The sequence below is a fragment of the Geotrypetes seraphini genome, chromosome 4, assembly GCF_902459505.1.
Source record: "Geotrypetes seraphini chromosome 4, aGeoSer1.1, whole genome shotgun sequence".
In the NCBI taxonomy this organism is placed as follows: domain Eukaryota; kingdom Metazoa; phylum Chordata; class Amphibia; order Gymnophiona; family Dermophiidae; genus Geotrypetes; species Geotrypetes seraphini.
The window spans coordinates 142,742,782-142,764,300 of record NC_047087.1 but is presented as its reverse complement, the minus strand read 5'-3'; the positions used below and the strand labels follow the sequence as shown (position 1 = coordinate 142,764,300).

General features: G+C 46.6%; 1 protein-coding gene across 1 annotated transcript in view; it reads left to right on the top strand.

Moving 5' to 3' along the window:
• Window positions 1–21,519, top strand: part of TMPPE (transmembrane protein with metallophosphoesterase domain) — a 59,386-nt gene that overhangs the window by 34,063 nt on the left and 3,804 nt on the right. The window contains exon 4 of the mRNA XM_033941014.1: window positions 5,505–5,644. Coding sequence (XP_033796905.1) covers window positions 5,505–5,644 — 140 coding nt within the window. The remainder of the gene's footprint in view (window positions 1–5,504; window positions 5,645–21,519) is intronic.

The window sequence follows — 21,519 nt, the reverse complement described above, 5'->3', positions numbered from 1 at the left end:
TTTGGGCCTTTGCACAGGTGGTTGGTGATGTAGAGTGGGGCCCTGTGCATTTTTGTGAATCTCCCCAGCGCTTTGTGCTGTGTTCTGTGGGACTTGTGCCCATGTGGTTTTTGTGGGGTTTGGGGTGGTTTGCAACTTGGGTTTTGGGGTGGTATTTTTTTGTTTCTTCTGTTCTTCTTTCTACTGTTTTTCCTTTTTTTCTGTTTCTTGTGGATTTTCTGTTCTGTTCCTTTTGTTGAGGGGACTGGATGGCTTCTCTTGCACTTGAGTGAGGGGGAAGGTGTGGGCTGGGTGCCTTCCTCCTTAGTTCTGTTGGGCATTACAATCTTACTTCTCTTACTCTTCACCCTTACTTAGTCTGGCTAGCACTAAAATTGTTTCTTGGAATGTGGGGGGGGGGGGGGGGGGGGTATCACTTCTATAAAACGCACCAAAGTCTTACAAGCTCTTCAGAGGCAAGGGGCTGATATAGCGTGTTTTCAAGACACATCTCTCAGACTTGGAACACCTAAAATTACAGCGTTCATGGGTTGGCGCTGTCCACTTTTCTTCCTCGGGGGGCAGACGTAGGGGGGTGGCGGTTCTCATACGCAAATCATTACAATGCACAGCTACACTCCGCCAGAGGGACTCTCAGGGCCGCTACCTTCTGCTTGATTTGAACTTAAGAGGCCGTGCCCTTTCCTTGTTAGTTGTATATGGTCCCGCACATAAAGATAAGCGATTCTATAGAGATCTGCTGTGCCTCTGTACTACTTCTCAATTAGATAACTTGATGGTGGTGGGGGATATGAACTTGGTTCTTGACCCTAGTCTGGATAGACCCACGGGTCTCCCTTCTGGTGGTGAGGGGGCGAGAAATGATTTAGTTACTTTTACCACAGCTCTGGATTTGGTGGATACGTGGCACTCTTTACACCCAAGGGAGCGGGATTACACACCTCTTCAGGGCTCATGGTATTTATTCCCGTTTGGACTATGGTTTTGTCCAGCGGGGGCTGTTTCCCTTCATTTCCTTGGTGGCAGTGGGCCCTGGGGAGGTTTCTAATCACTGCATGGTATGGATTAAGCTGGAGTCCCCAGGGGAGCCTCTCTTTCAGAGGCCTCCCTCAGGGATTTCTTGCTTCAGTCTCAGTTGCCTCAGCTATCTGAAACAGACACTTTAAATTCTCCTTTCACTGCCAAAGAACTCCAGAAAGCCATAGCTTCTCTTAAATTGGGCTCTGCTCCAGGGCCTGATGGGTTCTCCAGGGAGTTTTATAGGATATTGCAGGTTCCCTTGGTGCGACCCCCCCTCCTTGCATATTATGACACTGCTTTGCAGGAGGGAGCATTTCCAGACCAGGCTAATACAGCCTTGATCACTTTGCTCCCTAAGCCAAGGCTGATGCTGAACTAGTGACCGCCTATCGCTTGATTTCTTTAATAAATGTGGATCTCAAGTTGCTTTCTACTCTTTTGGCGTCTAAGCTGGCCATGATCCTTCTGGAGTTGATTGGGAAGGAGCAGGTGGGCTTTGTTAGAGGCCGTCAATCGGTCTTGAATGTGAGGAAATTGCTTTTGGCCATGGCCTACTGCCAACATCATGAAGTGCCCTCCATGGTGATTAGCCTGGATGCCGAAAAAGCTTTTGATAGTGTTGTGGCCCTTTTTATTTGGGGTCCTTTCACATCTGGGTGTGCAAGGCATGTTTTTGCAAGCTATTAAAGCTCTTTATCATAATCCAACAGCTTGTGTGTTAGTCAATGGGATACGGTCCTCCTTCCCCATTTCCTATTGCTCGAGGAACCAGACAGGGGTGTCCCCTTTCCCCGTTGCTTTTTGTTTTAACATTGGAACTTCTACTTTCCATGATTAGGCATCACGGGGGTCCCATTCTCAGAGGTCTCGGTTAAGGCACTCGTTTATGCTGACGATCTCTTGCTAGTTCTAACCCCCAGGAGTCTTTACCTATTCTTTTGGATACCATCTCTCATTTTGGGGCCTTCTCTGGGTTTACTTTAAACTATAATAAGTCTCAGGCTCTTCCTTTACTTCCAGAGGTTAGGTCTTCATGGGTGGGTCCCTTTCCTTTACAGTGGGCAACAGATCATATAAAATATTTAGGGATCTTAATTCCTGTTCCCCTCTCCCGTTTGTATGCTTTCAGTGTGCAGCCTTTATTGCAAGCCTACCCTCTTTCCCTGCTTGGTAGAATTCAATTGTTTAATATGATTTTGGTTTCAAAGTGGATATATATTTTCCAGATACTACTCCTATTTTTGAGGGTTAGAGGTGAACGGAAATTGCGACAATTTCTGCAGGCCTATCTGTGGCTGGGAAAGAGGGTGAGGCTCCCTTATCCTTTTGTTTGTACCCCAGTCTCCATGGGGGGCCTGGGCCTCTTGAATGTCACATTTCTTACTGTTGCTTGTGCTATGCGGAACGTCAGTGACTGATTTCACTCTGCTGAGGACTTTAGAGCTACTAGCCTTGAACTGTCACTCTTGGATTCTGTGCATTTCAGTTGTTACCTCCATGTTATGGGACTGCGTCCCCCGCCTGTTTCCACGCTGTCTCATCTGCTTCCTATGTCTGTTGCTGCATGGAGATGGATTTCCAGACGTCACCATTTTCTATTAAGGCTTAACCGTACCTGGCCATCAAACACAATCCGCACTTTCCAGTGGGTACTTCCTCTCCGGACTTTCAACGCTGGGCGCAGAAAGGTATTCATTATCTTTTTCATGTGCTCACGGAGGAGGGCAAGATGATGCCCTTTTCAGATTTGCAAAGGGAATTCTCTCTTTCTTCACGGGATATTTTTCCTTATCTACAGCTTCGTAATTACATCAGGAGTCTCTGTTGGACTGATCTGACCAAAGATGTCCAGGAGGAACTAGGATTTCTATTTACCCTGCAGAGCCAGATTAAGGTTCCTCTGAGATACCATCAATGAGCACTTTTGGACTCCTCTCCTACCCTTGTGTATCGAGCATATGCAACAGCATGGGAGTCAGATCTCTCCATTACATTGATGGAGGCTACCTTTAAGTCCTTTGTTCTTGCTATTCGTAAGGTTACGGTTAATGTAGCCTGATGGGAACTGCAATATAAATTTGCTCTTCATCTCCATATATCTCCCCGCCGGACCTACTTGGCTGGGATAGCTCAGACCTCCTGTTGTTCCAAGTGCGGCTGTCGAGAGGCCACTTTGGGTCACATGTTCTGACAGTGCCCTCAGGTGCAGCGATTTTGGGACCTGTTGTTATGGGCCCTTTCCTCTCTTTGGAAGTGTGGCGTAAAGCTGGAGGTACAAGTCCTTTTTGATGTTTTCTCTCTGCAATTCCCTACTCCGAAGGGCTACCCACTTTTCTTCAACGGGCGATGATGCTTCAAGGAAAAAAGACTATTTTGTTGCTTTGGCTGGAGCAGCGGGCCCCTACTCTTCAACAATGGAGACAGCATATGACCACTTTGCTGAAAATGGAGCGCACCCAGCTCAGAACCCTGGATTCTTCAGTGGGCCGGCCGTTTATGTACATTTGGGGACCCTTCTGGAATTCCTTTTCCCCAATTGCAAGGAGTAGACTTTTGAACTTTTAAGATGCTGTGAGAGTCATCTTATGTTTGTGATACTTCATTTTGTCCTCTCTTTTTTTCTTTTGCTCACTTGTCTCAGTTTTGGAATTAGGTGGGTGGGGTTGGGATTGGTGGTTGAAATTGAAAATTGTTTGAGTTTGCTATTTGCTGTCTTTGCTGCTCTTTTTTTTTGTATTGCTTGTTTTCGTGTTGGATGTACTTGTTTTCTTTTGCTCAATAAAAATGATTTAAACATAAAATCACTGAGCTTTGGAATAATTTTCTTGTCTAGCTGCATAACTTGGGCTCCTTCCAATTATTTTGAAAATATCTGAAAACGTGGCTATTTTCAAAAATGTAAATTCCGCTGCTCTCTATATAATCATTAATTCTTATTATATTTTCCTTTCTTTAAAACTCTTATAAACCGTGCCGAGTTCTATCTCTATAGAGAAGATACGGTATATAAGCTTAAGGTTTTGTTTAGTTTAGTCTATTTTTCTTTGATTACAGCTGCTTTTTGGCATCCCCAGAAGTTGTTGTCCTAGATCAGTGTTCCTCAACTCTGGTCCTGGAGTACCCTCTTGCCAGTCAGGTTTTCAGGATATCCACAATGAATATACATGAAAGAAATGTGCATATAATGGAGGCAGTGTATGCAAATCAAGTTTATTCATTGTAGATATCCTGAAAACCTGACTGACCAGAGTTGAGAAATATTGACCTAGATTATTGTATACAGTATAGTCTTACCTAATGATTGGGATGGCTCTTGTAAGTCTGACTTGAGTTAAAGGGAAAATCTCTAATAGCAACGAGTGGTACTAATAATGTCATCTTCTCCAGTTTGACCCTTGGTGGAGGGTTCTTCTGATATTTGGTCTGTATTTTAATGTACCAGTATTTATAAAGAATGGCCTATTCTATGGCATAGAATATGAAGTAGGCCTAAATGTTTCCACTGACTGTCATCTTAGTTTGGTGGTCAATTCATTCAGTGTTTCAAATTACTTCTCATTTCCTAGGTGATGTGATATACTTGACACTACGTAAAGTTATGATGATCTGTCTTTGTCTACTGCAGACCATGTGTACAACTATATGACCGACTCATATGTTTCACAGTTTTCAGTAGATGTAGATAGTAAGATATGCCTTTCTTGGTCAATTTAATTGCCACATGTTTGGACTTCGGGAAGAATGCTTTAATTGAAACTTGCCTTTATTAAAGCAACAGCCATCCCAAGCCACTGTCCCTGGTGATTATAGATGGATGACACAGAGAACAGATTTGGAAATCAGTGCCAGCATGTATATGGTGTCCACAGACACCGGCATTGATTTGCACATTTGGCTGTCAGATTGCATGTTATGTTATGGTTTGTTTACAGTCGACTCCACCTAAGTGCATGTCGGTTAAGCGCACACTTCAGTTATCTGCAGCCTACCACCAAGGTCCCGTTTTTTTTTTTTACATTAAAGTCAATGTACGTAAACTCCAGTTATTTGCAATTCGGATAAGCACACAATCTGCTTTTGTGCACTGATGTCATAGGTCCAACCTCTATTCTTTCACGTTACTTTCACTCCGGTTAAATGCAATTACATTCTGACTGGGAATGGCTAAGCTTCACACAGCAGCTTAAGCGCTGGGACAGCTGGGAAAGTGAGTGCTGGGACAACTGGGAAAGTGAGTGCTCTACTTTCATTCAAGCTGTAGGGTATAACTTTCTTGTACTTTAGGCTCCAGCAGCCCACGTGTCATTTTTAAACTGAGCCAGCTTAACTACAGCCTCTCCCCCCCACTCCTATTAAGCGCACACTTCGTTTAAGTGCATGTGGAGACCGGGTCTGAAGGGTGTGCACTTAAGCGGCATCAACTGTATTTATTTATATGTTGTTATTTTCATAACTTATAATAATACTTCTTTTTATGGTTACAGGCATATTGGGCATGGAATGGATTTAAACAAAGCCTTGAATGGTTGCAGCCAGGACCACACCATAGTGCTTCTGGCCCACCAGCCCCTTGCTGCAAAATGGGCTCTCCAAGCTCGACCAGACATAGATCTGATCCTTTCAGGTAGGAGATTTTTCTAAAATAAATAAAAGTACTAGAGAAAGGATGACTAAGCTATATAACAATAATAGTAACTCAGAGTGGAGCTTTGTCTTCTCAGCCTTCCAGACTCCTCTCCTTAAGGCCCATCATGTACTCCAGCCAGAGCTTAGTGCTGCCTGATTCAGGGAAAAAATTTTGATTCGATTTGGCCTATTGAATTGATTTTTCATTTCGATTAGATTCACTTTTCCTGCCCAACTGGGTATTTTTTTTTAAATGGCCTGTCAGGTTTATTTTTGCTACCTCTTCACCCACCCCACCCCCATTTGCTCTCTCCAACACAACTCTGGTGCTGTGGTATAAGCAAAACAAAAAATACTTTTCCTCTCTCCGTTAGGTCCTAGCTCAGGCTTGCTAACACCAGCTCTGGCAGGATACACATTTAAAATCTGACATATTGTAATCACAAAATAGAAAATAAAATTATTTTTTCTACCTTTTCTTGTCTGGTCATCTTATTATTCAAATCATGCTGGTCCCAGGCTCTGGTTTCTGTTTGTGTCCTGTTAACTCACTTACCAGGGTCTCCTGCTCATTTGACTTTTTTTTTTCTTTTCCTGTGCTCACCATTCATCTTTCATCTCTGTACCTTCCCTTCCACTGCCATATCCCAACATTTCTGTTTCTTTCCCACTGTCTACCGTTTTGGGTTTGTTTTTTTTCCTCTCTCTCTCTCTCTGTCCCTTTTCCCTGCCTTGTGCCCTGGGTCAAACCTCTCTATTCTCCAACATGCAGCATCTCTCCCTTCCATTATCATATCCAACATTTATTTCTTTGTCCCCATGCACCAGCTCTCCCTACCCTCTACCCTATGTCCAACATTTCTCTCTCTCTCTTAGCCATGCATGACTTCCTCCCCTCCACCATATGCAAGATTTCTCTCTCTCTAACCCCTTTCTACTTCTTTGTTTACTCCTGGCAGAATTCTACAGTGGTGTACCTAGCATATGTGACACCTGGAGCCCCTCATTTTTTGACACCCCCCCATCTATATCAAAAATATGATTTTTAGTAACACTCCACATATCGCACAACAAGAGTGTACCTAGGAAAAGGCAGCATCTTAAACACTGCAGTGAGCACTAGAACACCTACACATACATTGTAAAACTAAACAAGCCAGATCCTGCACAGTCAATTGATCCTGTAGTCAATGCCAACTGAAAACTATGTCCTTTTCATACACACAGAACAGAGATACACCCTCGCCCAATATGGAATAATCACAAACTAAAAATAGAAATATGTAGACAAAAGTTAAACTGAACCGCCAAGAAACCAGACTCTGCATACAATGCAACACCACAACACCACAAAAACAGTGACACATGTCCCCTAATACTGTGCAAAATATAAAAACAGTAGATGTAAATTTGAAAAAACTGATATATAACAATCACCACTTTACAAATTAACAAATAAAAATAAAACAAATAATGAGAAATAAGAAAATACCATTTTATTGGACTAATCCATTTTTCAATTAGCTTTCAGAGGCCAAATCTTTCTTCAGAACAGTACAGTATCCTGGCCTGAGGAAAGGGGTTTAGTCCAAAAAATTGCCTTATTTCCATTTCCTATTTATAAACTTTTATCAATACAGTTACAATACTACTTGATTCTAAGTAAAGCAACAAAAAAATCTTTCTACCTTTTGTCGTTTCTGCTTTAATCATCTTCTTTGCTCTCTTCTTTCTATACAGCATTTGTCCTCTCTCCCTTCCATGCAACATCTGCTCTCTCTTTGCCCCTTCCACCCAGCTTCTTCCCTTTCTCTCTACCACTTCCATCTACTGCCCACACTCTCTCTGCCCCTTCCATCTACTGTCTACCATCTCTCTCTTCCATATGGCATCTTCCCTCTTTCTATGTCCCTTCAATAAACTGTATATCTGGGGTCCCTTCTGTCCTTTGCACATGATTCATTTCAGCTTCATCCCTCTCCATTTTTCTGTCTCCACCTCCTCTCTCTTTCTCTTCTCCTTTCCTTCCTTCCTTCCCACTCCACACCATGGTGTGGTATCTCTATCTTCTTTCCTTCCCTCATGCCATGGCATCTCTTCCTCCCCCTCCATGGTCTGGTATCTTTCCTTTTTTCCTTTCCCTCCCTCCCATGGACTTGGCATGCCTGGTTCCTCTCCCTTCTCCCTCCTTCCCTCTCTCTCCCCAATTGGGTGCTGCAGCAGCAGCATGTCTCCCCCCTTGCCTGTGCAGTATTTCTACCTTTCCCTGTGCAGCATGTCTACCCTCCCCCCCTTCCCTGCCCAGCATGTCTGGCCAGCTCCTCTGCTGAAAGCCGTGGGTGTCCGCTCTTTGCGCGATCCGCAGCTGCATCTGAAGCCTTCTCTCTGACATCGTGACGTCAGAGGGAACACTTCCGACGCAGCTGCGGATCGCACAAGGAGCGGACGCCCATGGCTTTCAGCAGGGGAGCCGGCCAGAAGATGAGCTACCCTGGTGAGCACTCGCAGACACCCCTGTTTACTGCCGCTGCTGCTGGTTAAGGAAAGCAGCAGCGGCAGAATAGGGAGGGTGGCCGGCTGTGCACTAGAGAGTTGCGCAGGGACAGAAGTCCCACCCGTCCCCGTGAGGAATTCCTCCGTCCCCACTCGTCCCTGCGAGGAATCCCTCCATCCCCACCCATCCCCGTGAGGAATCCCCTCCGTCCCCACCCGTCCCCGCGAGGAATCTCCTTCGTCCCCGCCCGTCCCTATAAAATTCAGAAATAGTTGTAAATGGGTCTCTACCAGAGCCTCTAATTCAGTAGCATAATTAAATGAAATAACTATTTCTGATTTCATTTAATTATGCTACTGAATTAGAGGCTCTGGTAGAGACCCATTTACAAATAAGCAAAGACACTTTATTAATTTGGAAATATTAATTGGGAAGAATACATACTTTTTAAACAGGTTTCTACCAGAGCCTCTAATATAAATATAATATATAAATACTCAGCTGATGAGAACCCCCAATCTGTCAGCTGAGGACTTCCTTTGCAATTGGCCGAGGGTCCCTTTTGCCAAGCTTGGCAGGCAGCAGTAGCGTCCCTGAGTCACAGATGCTGGCACCTCAGTGGCTCATGGATGTTGCCAGCGACTACTGTGCTTGGTGGAGGGGAGTTCTGGCCGTCTCTAGAGGAGGTCCTCTGCTTGCGGTGCTTGGGGGTCCCCACCAGTCACAGCAAGGGTCAGCAAGTACTTCAACACTGTAGAAATAAAACCAGAAATGCATTTCCTTTTCTTTTGAACACAATACAAAGACATCTGCTATATACATTTCCCAAAGCTAACATATTTTAGTCAATAAATTCCATTTTTTACCTTTGTTGTCTGGAGACTTATTTTTCCATAAAGTTGGTCCCAGTTTCTTTTTTCTGCTTTCCCATCTTCTGTAAATTCTTCTGTTGCTATCCAACTTTCGCTTCTGCCAACCAGTCTCATGCCCAACATTTCTCCTTCTATCACTCCTCTCCAGCACCATGCCACATCTCTCCCTCCATTCCCTTCACCACTATGTCCAACATTCCTCGTGCATCCATTTCAATCTGTCCGTTCCACCACAATATTTCTCCCTCTCATCTGTACCTCACTCCCTCCCTATGACGAAAAATTCTCCTTTCTTCCATTCCCCGTGTACACAACCATCTCTTTCCCTCCCTTCTTCTCTCCCAAGTCCATGCCTTCTGTGTCCAAAAACGCATTCCCTCCCCCACCTCAGCATCTCTTTCCTTCCCTTCCTCTCTCCCAAGTTCATGCCTTCTGTGTCCAAAAACGCAATCCCTCCCCCACCTCTTCCCCTCCCTTCCTCCATCTTCTCTCCCAAGTTCATGCCTTGTGTCCAAAAACGCACTCCCTCTCCCACCTCAGCATCTCTTTCCCTCCCTTCCTCTCTCCCAAGTTCATGCCTTCTGTGTCCAAAAACGCATTCCCCACCTCAGCATCTCTTTCCCTCCCTTCCTCCATCCTCTTTCCCAAGTTCATGCCAGGTGTCCAAAAATGCACTCCCTCCCCCTTTTGTGTTCTGTGTTTGCCTCCCAGCCCTCATCTTAGCAACTTTCTCAGCCAAATGGAGCTCAAGCCGTGAGGCTCGTCTTCCATTTCCTGCCTGCCCTGCCGTGCACACATAGCCAACCGGAAATCTTCCCTGATGTCAGCGCTGATGTCGGAGGGCAGGCTTTGCTTAAGCCCTCCCTCCGACATCAGTGCTAACATCGGGAAAGACTTCCAGTCGGCTATGTGTGCGTGGCTGGGCAGGTAGGAACAGAAGACAAGCCTCGCGACTCGAGTTGTATTTAACCCCGCAGGTCCCCCGTCATCTCCGTTCAGCTCTCTCTGTGCACCCCCTTGGGGTGTGCACCCGGGGCGGACCGCCACTGGAATTCTGTGCAAAAAAATTCAAAATTCTATGCACAAAACTAGCAAATTCTGCAAGTTTATTTATTAAAATTTAAACAATATTTTCCCTCACTACACCTGCCTCAGACATATTGATCATTCCTTTTTAGCTTTTTTCTGCCTGTTTCTTACCCTTCCCCTCTTTTTCACTTTTCAGCTACCTATCAAATTTCCATCTTCTTTCCCATTCCCTTTCATCTTCAATGTACCTCCATTATCATATATTTTTTCTACGCTCTGTTATATCTATCCTCTTATCCATTTCCTTGCCTCCCTCTCCTCTCCCTCAGGGTTCTACTATTCGCAGCATCTTTCTTCCTCCACCCTTATAGCCCAGCATCTCCTCCCCACTAGTGCTGCCTGATTCACGATTTGAATTGGTTCCCTGATTCACTTCGGGTGAATCGATTTGAATCGATTCAAAACAAAACAAAAAAAATTGGCTTCCCGATTTGGCTGACCCTCCCCCCTTGCCCCCTAAAGCAGGAGCGGCAGTGCTGCTCTTGCTGGCCGGCCACTGCTGCACCTGCTTTAGAGGGTGAGGGGGTAGGGTCAGTCGGGAAGTGCTACTGTCGGCTTCCCCCCCTGGTGTCCGGTTTCCCCCCTGGCATCCGGCCTCCTCCCTCCGGCCTCCCCGCACTGTTTACCTTTGAGGAGCAGCCTGCAGACAAGATCGCAGTGCTAGCGATCTTTGCACTGCTTCAGAGCTGTGTCCTCCGCCGTGATCCTGCCTCTGCTGTCAAAGTTTGGGCGGGACCGTGGCAGAGGAAACAGCTCCGAAGCAGTGCAAACATCGCTAGCACCGCGATCTTGTCTGCAGGCTGCTCCTCAAAGGTAAACAGTGCAGGGAGGCCAGGGGGGAAGCTGGACATCAGTGGGAGGACAAGGGCAACACGCAGGCCTTCTGGGGGGGGGGTGAGCAGTCCTTCGGGGTGGGACAGGCCTTCGGGGGGACAGGCAGGCAGGCCTTCAGGAGGGATAGTCAGGCAAGCCTTCAGGGGTGGGATGCAGTGTTTTTAAGGGGAGGGACAAGCCTTCAAGGGGGGGACAGGCCTTCAAGAGGGGGAGATAGACCTTCAAAGGGGAGGAGCCAGGCAGGCAGGCAAGCCTTCGGGGGGATGCAGGCCTTCAAGGGGGGGGACAGGCCTTCAGGGGTGACAGGCAGGCCTTCAGAGTGGACAGGCAGGCCTTCAGGGGTGAGATGCAGACCTTTAAGGGGGGGACAAGCCTTCAAGGGGGAAACAGGCCTTCAGGGATGGTGGCACAGGCATTTAGGGGTGGGGTGCAGGCCTTCAGCGAGGGACAGACCTTCAGGGGAAGGGGGCCCTGGTGTAGAAGTACACAGAGGGAGGGAAGGGGGGGTTCAAAGAGATGTGCATATGCCGGACTTTGGGGGGGGGGAAGAAATAATGGGTCTGAAAATAGGGAGAGAGATGATGGACAATGGGATTTAGGGAGGGAAAGAACAGAAAGGGAGAGAAGCTGGACACAAGGGAGGGAGTGGAGGGGGGATAAAGATACTGGATAGGAGGGTAGTTGGGAAAAGAAAGGGAGAGATGGTGGACCCTGGGGTGGTGGGGAAGGAGGGAGAGATGCTGGATGAAAGGATAGTTAAGAAAAGGTGGATCTGTGGAGGGAGACGAAAAAAAGGAAAGATGCCAGACCTACTGGGGAGGGAAGGGTAACGGAAGGGGAGAACAAAAGATGGCAGTTGGATAGTTAGCACGGAGAAAGAAAGAGACCCTGGCAAGCAAGTTATTAGAAGACAAGCAGACCCTAGGACCAACAAGATTTGAATAATGACCAGACAACAAAAGATAATTTCATTTTCTGTTTTGTGATTACAATATGTCAGATTTGAAACGTGTATCCTGCCAGAGCTGGTGTTAGACAGCAAACGTGAGCTAGGATTTAACAGAGAGAGGAAAAGTCTTTTTTGTTTGTTTATTTTGTTACACCACAGCACCAGTGTGGTTAGGAGAAGGCAAAGGGGGTGAAGAGGCTATAAAATAAACCCACCAGGATGTTTGAAAAAAAAAACACCCAATTGGGCAGGAAAATCGAATCGAAAAACCAATTCAATAGGCTGAATTGAATCGAATCAAAAAAATTTTTCCTGAATCGGGCAGCACTACTCCCCACCCTCATAGCCTGACATCTCTCCATTTCTTCCCTGCTGCACTCTCCCCCATAGTCCAGCATTTCTCCCACTCTCTTCCCTCACTCCCATTTCTAGGCATCTCTCCATTCTGCTCCTGGATCCAACATCTCCCTCCTTATTCCCTTCCAGTTCCTGTGTATATCTCTCTCCTTCTCATATATCCCCAGGTCCAACACCCAGGTCTTTGTGCCCTATGTCAAATCTCTCTATCCCTCTCCATGCACCATCTCTCCCTTCCTCCCCTCAATTGACTTTAACATCTGCCCTGGCCTCAAAATCCCCACGTTGCTGCGCACCAGAAACCATCCCTCCAAAAAAAACCCTCGAAGAGTTAACCACACATCCCTAAAACCTGTTCCCTCCGCAAATCTCCCCAACCTTGCTTCAGACTCCCTCACCCCAGTCCCAACACTCTATTGCAATGCCAGATCCGCTTGCAATAAGATTCAAATCCTGAAGGACCTACTCGAAGACTCTGATCCGGGATTCCTATGCGTCACGGAATCTTGGATCACAAAAGACGACATATTTACTCAAAATGAACTCTGCTCCCACGGCACCAAGGTCTCTTCTCTCCCAGAACCAACCGAAAAGGAGGCAGTCTGGCACTAATCTACAAATCATTCTTCGATGTCCAGCTCATCGAAAAGGGCAGCCACACCTCTCTAGAATACATGCTAGCCTCGGTCAATGATGAACTCCAACCTCACCCACTGGGTATCTTACTTCTTTACCGCCCACCTACCCCATGGAACAAATCCTCTGATCTCGTTCTCGAAACCATTTCAAACGCCTTCCTCAAATTTCAAAGACTTTTGATCAATCTCCACCTTGATGACAACTCAAACAAGGACATGATTGAACTGAAGAGTTTCCTCATCTCTCTTGGTTTTTCCCCCCCTTCACCTTCCCCAACCCATGAAAAGGGACACACTCTAGACCTCATCAGTTTCCTGGACCTTACCACATACAAAACCGTAGCCGGCGACACCCGCTGGGAGCAAGTCCCCTGGTCTGACCACTTCCTTGGGACCTTCAGTCTCCCCATCTTCATGTCGCATCTTGGGGCTCCCCCCCGCTCCTCTAATTCCATTACCTTTCGCAAAAAAATTTCAAGCGACCTGTTCTGGACAAAATTTCTCAAACAACTCTCCTCTGCTCCTAAGCCTGCAGACCCCGAATCCAACTGGCATAACTGGACCGCCCTCTCCGAGTCCACCTACCGCTCCCTCACCCCCCTTTCCAACAAATCAATCTCCTACCCTCGCAAAGCCCCCTGGTACCTCCCTTATCACAGAGAACTAAAGCAGAAATGTCGAGCCCTGGAGCGCAAATGGAAAAAATCTAACTCCCCTATAGACAGAAAGTGCTGGAGAGCCAACATTAAGCTCTACAATTCAGCACTAAAAAAAGCAAGGAAGAACTTCTATGGTGTGAAAATCTCTAGATCCAACAACCAGAGCAGTACACTTTTCAAAATCTGGTGCTCTCTAACCTCCAAAAAAGACTCCATCTCTCTCCCCTCCTCTCCCTCAGCCGAAGTTCTAGCAAAATTCTTCAATGAAAAGGTCACTACCCTACGTTGTTCCTTCCCACCTGCAATCTCCTACAACTCCCTGGTGCTCACTGACCCCCAACCCTTCTCTAATGGCCCCTAGCACTATCCCAGCCGACAGATTCTGGGCTGCCTTTGAGCACGTATCCAAATCCCACATCCTTAAACTCTGTCTCAAACTGAAATCTTGCAATTGTTCTTTGGACCCTTTCCCCTCCTACCTCTACGAGGAAATACCCACTCAGGCCATCTCCTCCATTACCAAACTCCTAAACTCCGCCCTACATTCGGGCCTCTTCTCCCCAGAAATGGGCCATATCGCCTTAACCCCTCTAGTGAAAAAACCCGACCTCGACCCTTCCACATCATCCAACTATCGCCCAATAGCAAATATCCCTCTCCTAACCAAGTTGCTCGAGACCATCATATCGACCCAACTCTCATCCTATCTAGAGAAATTCTCCATTCTCCTACCTTACCAATATGGCTTTCGCCCCAACTTCAGCACCGAATCCCTACTGACCTCCCTAATCTCCAAGGTTCAACAACTTCACTCCCGCAACAAGTTTGCCGTCCTCCTGCAATTCGATCTTTCTGCCGCTTTCGACGTTGTTCACCACGATATTCTAATCTACCAACTCTCCGAGATCGGCATCACCTCTACAGTCCTTGAATGGTTCTCAAAATTCCTCCGCTCCCGATCCTACATTGTCAATAGGAATCTTGTCCCTCCTTCCTCCGCCCGACGCCACTCGAGCAGGAGTGATCAGCCCTGCTCCTGCTTTTCACCTGAACTCCGCCGTCCATAGCCCACCCAGGAACTGCCGAAGTCCGTGCAAGACAGTACAAACACGTTCGGACTCCTCTCTGCCTCACCTCACCACCTTCTCCCCTTCTTGACTTATCGAAGTCCACTGGGGGCCCCCAGATTCACAGCTCCCCTTGTCCAACCTGGTTCCTGCCCGCGGCCAAAGTTTACCATTGTTTATATTCCTGTTTCGGTGTTATACTCTATTACTGTCTATGCTCTTGTTTAGTTGCTAAATTTTACTCTGTCTCTGCTTAGTTCAGCACCAAACTATATTTCTGCCAAAGGTTTCACCAGTCTCTCACCTCCCTGTTGCCCTGTCCCACCCCCAGCACATCCTTGGGCCACACACTAACCTTAACTGCGCATCTACCCTGTTATCCATCTATTGCCCCAAGCCTCTCCGTTTCAAGTTCCATAAGAAAAACGCTCAGCTGCTAATTACCTTCACCGTAAAGCCCCCCCTTTGACCTACTCCTAAAAAAATAAATATATTTTCCCACTCTTAGCCCTACAATCAGCCAGCCTAATTCAAGTTCCCCTGCTCCATTCCTCAACTAACTCTATCCCCCCCCCCCCCTGCTGCAGACTCTCACACTCCAACCACCCGGTCCTAACCCCGCCATGAATCCATCCTTCTGGCTCCTTCTCCTCCTACTCTGCTCACCCCTCCATACTTACCTCTGTCTGAAACCTCCCTCTCCCAACCTACTCGACCCCTCTAATACCAATAACATCTGCCCTGGACTTACAATCCCCACACTGCTACACACCAGAAATTCACCTTTCAAGAAAACCCCCCGAAAAGTCAACCAAGATTCACTAAAGCCCCTTCCCCCTGCCAATCTTCCCTACACTGCCTCGGACTCTCTCACCCCAGTCCCGACACTTTATTGCAATGCCAGATCCGCATGCAATAAGACCCAAATCTTGAAGGACCTCCTAGACGAGCTTGACCCCGGATTCCTGTGCATCACAGAATCATGGATCGCCAAAGACAACCTATTCACACAAAACGAACTCCTCCCCCACGGTTACCAAAGCCTTTTCTCCCCCAGACCCAATTGAAAAGGAGGTGGTCTGGCACTCCTCTATAAATCTTTCTTTGACGTCCAGCTCCTCGAGACAGGCACTCACGCTTCTCTAGAATATCTGCTGGCCTCAGTCAACGATGAACTCCGCACCCACCCATTGGGCATCCTGTTACTATACCGCCCACCTACCCCTTGGGCCAATTCCTCCAACCTGGTCTTTGAGGCCATAACAAACGCCTTCCTTAAATTTCAACGACTTCTGATCGTTGGTGACATCAACCTCCACCTTGATGACTCCAACAGCAAGGACACGACTGAATTCAACAACTTCCTTACTTCACTAGGTTTTCCCTCACCCACCCTATCTCCAACCCATGAAAAAGGGCACACACTAGATTTCACCACTTTACTCGATCTTACCGCCTTCAAAACTTCAATCGACGACACTCGCTGGGAACAAGTCCCTTGGTCTGACCACTTCCTAGGGACTACCTGCCTCCCCATTTTCATGTCACATCTTGAATCCGCACCCCACACCTCTCATTCCATAACCTACCGCAAAAAAATCTCGAGCAATCTATTCTGGTCCAAATTCCTCAACCAACTCTCCTCCAACCCTAGACCTACAGACTCTGAATCCCATTGGCGCAACTGGACCGCCCTCTCAGAGGCCACCTACCACTCCCTTGCTCCAATATCCACTAAAACCATCTCCTACCCCCGAAAGGCCACCTGGTACTTACCTCTTCACAGAGATTTGAAACAGAAATGTCGCGCTCTGGAGCGCAAATGGAAAAAATCTAAATTCCCCTCTGATAGACAGACCTGGAGGGACAATATTAAGCTTTACAATTCAACACTAAAAAAAGCCAGGAAGAACTTCTTTGGAGACAAGATCTCTAAATCCAACAACCAGATCAGTGCACTGTTTAACATCTGGCGCTCCCTAACTACAAAAAAAGACCCACCCTTGCTCCCACCGTCCATATCAGCCGATGCCCTTGCAATCTTCTTTAATGAAAAGGTTACCACCCTAAGATGCTCCTTCCCACCCACAGTCTCCTACAACTCCCTGGTCTCTACTGACCCCAACCCTACCTTACCTGTCTCCACCCCCATTCCAGCCGACAGATCCTGGACCGTCTTCGAACTTGTTTCCGAATCGCAAGTCTCCAAACTTTGCCTCAAACTAAAAACTTGCAAGTGCACCTTGGACCCTTTCCTCTCCTACCTATTCGAGAACACCTCTACACAGGCCATCGCTTCCCTCACCGAACTTATAAACTCAGCCCTAACATTGGGCCTCTTCTCCTCCAACATGGGACATATTTCATTGGCCCCTCCATACCATCAAACTACCGCCCAATAGCAAATATCCCCCTCCTAACCAAGTTATTAGAATCCATCATATCCACTCAACTTTCATCCTACCTAGAAAGATTCTCTATCCTCCTACCCCACCAATTTCGGCTTCAGACCCAACTTCAGCACCAAATCCCTTCTGGCCTCACTAATCTCTAAGGTGCAACAACTCCATTCTCGCAAGAAATTCGCTGTTCTCCTACAATTCGACCTCTCCGCAGCTTTCAACGTCGTCCATCACGATATCCTTATCTTCCAACTCTCTGAAATAGGCATAAGCTCCACAGTCCTAGATTGGTTCTCGAAATTCCTACGCTTCCGCTCCTACACCGTTAACCTAAACGGTACTTCATCCCCCCCCCTGGAAACCGAAATGTTGAGTCCCGCAAGGCTCCCCCCTCTCTCCTATCCTTTTCAACATCTACATGTCCTCTCTGAAACTCCTTCATCTATCCCCCCTAGAAACTCTGTACACCTACGCCGATGACATCCTCATCCTCCTCGAGACTGACTCGAACCTCTCTAACCTCGCTGAGAACATATCCAGGAATAGACTGGAAACTAGGAGCCTCCAACTGCGGCAAGGAGGCCAAGTTCCTGGAGGTGCTAGGGGATTGCTTCCTGGAGCAAATGGTAAAAGAGCCGACAAGAGGCGACGCCATCTTGGACTTAGTCTTAAATGGTCTCAAGGGACCGATAACAGAAGTAGAAGTCAGGGCTCCATTGGGAACGAGTGATCACAATGTAATCAACTTTAAACTGGACATCGGGAAAAGGAAACATGCCAAAACCTTAACCACCACCTTAAACTTTAAAAAGGGTAAATACGATTGCATGAGAGCCATGGTAACAAAACGACTCGAGAAGATGGTGGACAAACTTGAAACAGTAGATCAGGCATGGTGCCTATTGAAAAATACTATTGCAGAAGCACAAGATCTCTACATTCCGAGGATTTCTAAAGATCGGAGAACTAAAGGCAAAGGAGAACCGGCATGGCTTACCATACAGGTGAAGGAAGCCATAAAAGAAAAGAAGGACTCTTTCAAAATATGGAAATGCACGAAGACAACCGAAGCCTGGAACAAACATAAAGATGAGCAGAAGAAATGTCACAAAGCGGTGAGGGATGCAAAACAGGACTATGAGGAAAAAATAGCCCGGGAGGCCAAAAACTTCAAGCCCTTTTTTAGATACGTGAAGGGGGAAAAAACCTGCAAAAGAGGCTGTGGGACCCCTGGACGACAAGGGAATAAAAGGGTACATCAAGGAAGATAAACAAATCGCAGACAAACTAAATTCCTTCTTTGCCTCCGTCTTTACGAAGGAGGACACCTCAACAATACCTGATGCGGAGAAACTGTTTACAGGAGAAATAGAGGACAGCCTCACCACAGTTGAAGTGAACTTGGATCAGATATACTACCAGATCGACAAACTTAAAAGTGACAAATCCCCTGGACCGGATGAAATTCACCCGAGAGTCTTGAAGGAATTGAAGGTTGAAATCGGAGAGTTATTGCAAAAACTTGCAAACCTGTCAATCAGAACTGGACAGATACCAGACAACTGGAAGAAAGCAAACGTCACACCAATTTTCAAAAAAGGATCGAGAGGAGAACCGGGCAACTATAGACCTGTGAGTCTTACGTCTGTCCCCGGCAAGATGATTGAATCACTGATCAAGGATAGCATAGTTCAGCACTTGGACACACACGACTTGATGAAACCCAGTCAACATGGATTCAGGAAAGGGAAATCGTGTTTGACGAATTTACTCCAATTCTTTGAGACCATGAATGAGCAAATTGATAGTGGAAAGCCGGTGGACATAATATACTTGGATTTCCAGAAAGCGTTCGACAAAGTTCCACACGAAAGACTTCTCAGGAAACTACAAAGCCATGGCATAGAGGGAGATATACAAAGATGGATAGGCAAATGGCTGGAAAACCGAAAGCAGAGAGTGGGCATAAATGGGAAGTTCTCCGACTGGGAGAAAGTGACTAGTGGTGTACCCCAGGGCTCGGTACTTGGGCCGATCCTTTTTAATATTTATATCAATGACTTGGAAAACGGAACATCCAGTGAGATCATCAAGTTTGCAGACGACACAAAACTCTGCCGGGCAATCAGATCGCAGGAGGATAGTGAGGAACTCCAGAGCGATTTGTGTCGGTTAGAAAAATGGGCGGAGAAATGGCAAATGAGGTTCAACGTGGAGAAATGCAAGGTAATGCATTTAGGCAGTAAGAATAAGGAATACGAGTACAAAATGACAGGTGCAACTCTGGGAAAAAGTGAACAAGAAAGAGACCTGGGTGTACTGATAGATAGGACCCTGAAGCTGTCGGCACAATGCGCGGCAGCGGCAAAGAAGGCAAATAGAATGTTGGGCATGATAAAGAAAGGAATCTCGAGTAGATCGGAGAAAGTAATAATGCCGCTTTATAGGGCAATGGTCAGACCTCACTTGGAATACTGCGTCCAACATTGGTCTCCCTACCTAAAGAAGGATATAAAACTGCTGGAGAGGGTGCAGAGACGAGCAACTAAACTAGTGAAGGGTATGGAGAAACTGGTATATGAGGATCGACTTAAAACACTGGGATTGTTCTCCCTTGAGAAAAGGAGACTGCGGGGGGATATGATCGAGACCTTCAAAATACTGAAAGGAATCGACAAAATAGAGCAGAGAAGATTATTTACATTGTCCAATTTGACACGGACAAGAGGACATGAAATGAAGCTAAGGGGGGACAAGTTCAGGACTAATGTCAGGAAGTTCTGCTTCACACAGAGAGTGGTGGACATCTGGAATACTCTCCCAGGGGAGATTATTGCGGAATCGACAGTCCCAGGCTTCAAAAGCAAACTAGATGCATATCTCCTTGAGAAAGGCATATAAAGATATGGTGGCTATAAAATAAACCAGGTGTATACCTGGCGGGGCCTCCGCGTGTGCGGATCGCCGGACTTGATGGACCGAAGGTCTGATCCGGAGATGGCGCTTCTTATGTTCTTATTACGAATCTCCAATCCTGGGCCCAATCTGTACAAATGAAACTGAATGAGTCCAAAACAAAACTACTTTGGCTTGGCCCAACATTAGATCATTTACCCACCTCCATCCCATTACCTTCTGGACCCACTCTTCAGCTTGAGTTTTCAAGCAAAGTCCTAGGCATCGTCATAGACTCCTCTCTCTCCTTCAATGATCACCTCAACTCTTTGATAAAAAAATGCTTCTTTTGCCTTCATATGTTGAGGAAGGTGAGATCCTGCTTCCATCATTCTCACTTTACCGTCCTCGTTCAATCTACTATCCTCTCTAGACTGGATTACTGCAATTCCATCTATATAAGCCTAACTAAGAAAAACCTCCATAGACTTCAGCTAATTCAGAACGCCGCGGCTAAGCTTATTTTCGCAAAAGGCAAGTTCGATCATGTCTCCCCACTCCTCTCCAAGCTTCACTGGCTCCCAGTATACTCCAGAGTCCTCTTTAAATGTGCCTGCTTAGCCTTCAAGATCCTACATGGCGTCCTTCCTCCCGTTATCCCATTCTTTTGGAATTCCTCAAAACCACACTCCACCAGACCCTCCCAAAAACTGAAACTATCATTCCCCTCTATAAAAGGTATATCCTGCGCAGGAAAACTTGGAACATCTCTCCCCTTTAGAACCACAGAACTCTGGAACAACCTCTCATCCCCACTCAGAAACTCAAGCTCCTTCCAATCCTTCCGCAAACACTTGAAAACTTGGCTCTTTGCAAAAATTTAATCACCTCCCATTCTCCAGTATTCTGTCTCTCTCTTTCCTCTTAGTCCCTCTCCTTTATTCCTTATTGTAGTTCCTTTCCTCTTAACTCTGTAAACCGTGCCGAGCTCTGCGCTTGCGGAGATGGCGCGGTATACAAACCTAAGGTTTAGTTTAGTTTAGTAATGGCACCTCATCCTCCCCCTGGATACCAATCTGTGGAGTCCTGCAAGGCTCACCTTTATCTCCTATCCTTTTCAACATTTATATGACCTCTCTAAAACTCCTCCATCTATCCCCCCTTGAAACAATATACACCTATGCTGATGACATCCTCGTCCTTCTCGAGACCGACTCGAACCTCACTAATCTCTCAGAGAACATATCCTCTTGTATCTCGAACCTCCAATCGTGGGCCCACACCGTCCAAATGAAATTGAATGAATCCAAGAAAAAACTACTCTGGCTTGGCCCAAATTTAGCTCAGCTACCCATCTCAATCCCACTGCCCTCTGGCTCCACTCTGCAGCTCGAATTCTCCAGCAAGGTCCTGGGCGTCATCATTGACTCTACATTGTCCTTCAATGACCACCTCAACTCCCTGGTAAAAAAATGCTACTTCAGCCTACACATGCTGAGGAAAGTAAGATCCTGTTTCCACCAAAAACATTTTTGCCGTTCTCGTCCAATCCATCTCCTCTCCAGACTGGACTACTGCAATTTTATCTTCATAAGCCTAACAAAGAAAAACCTTCAC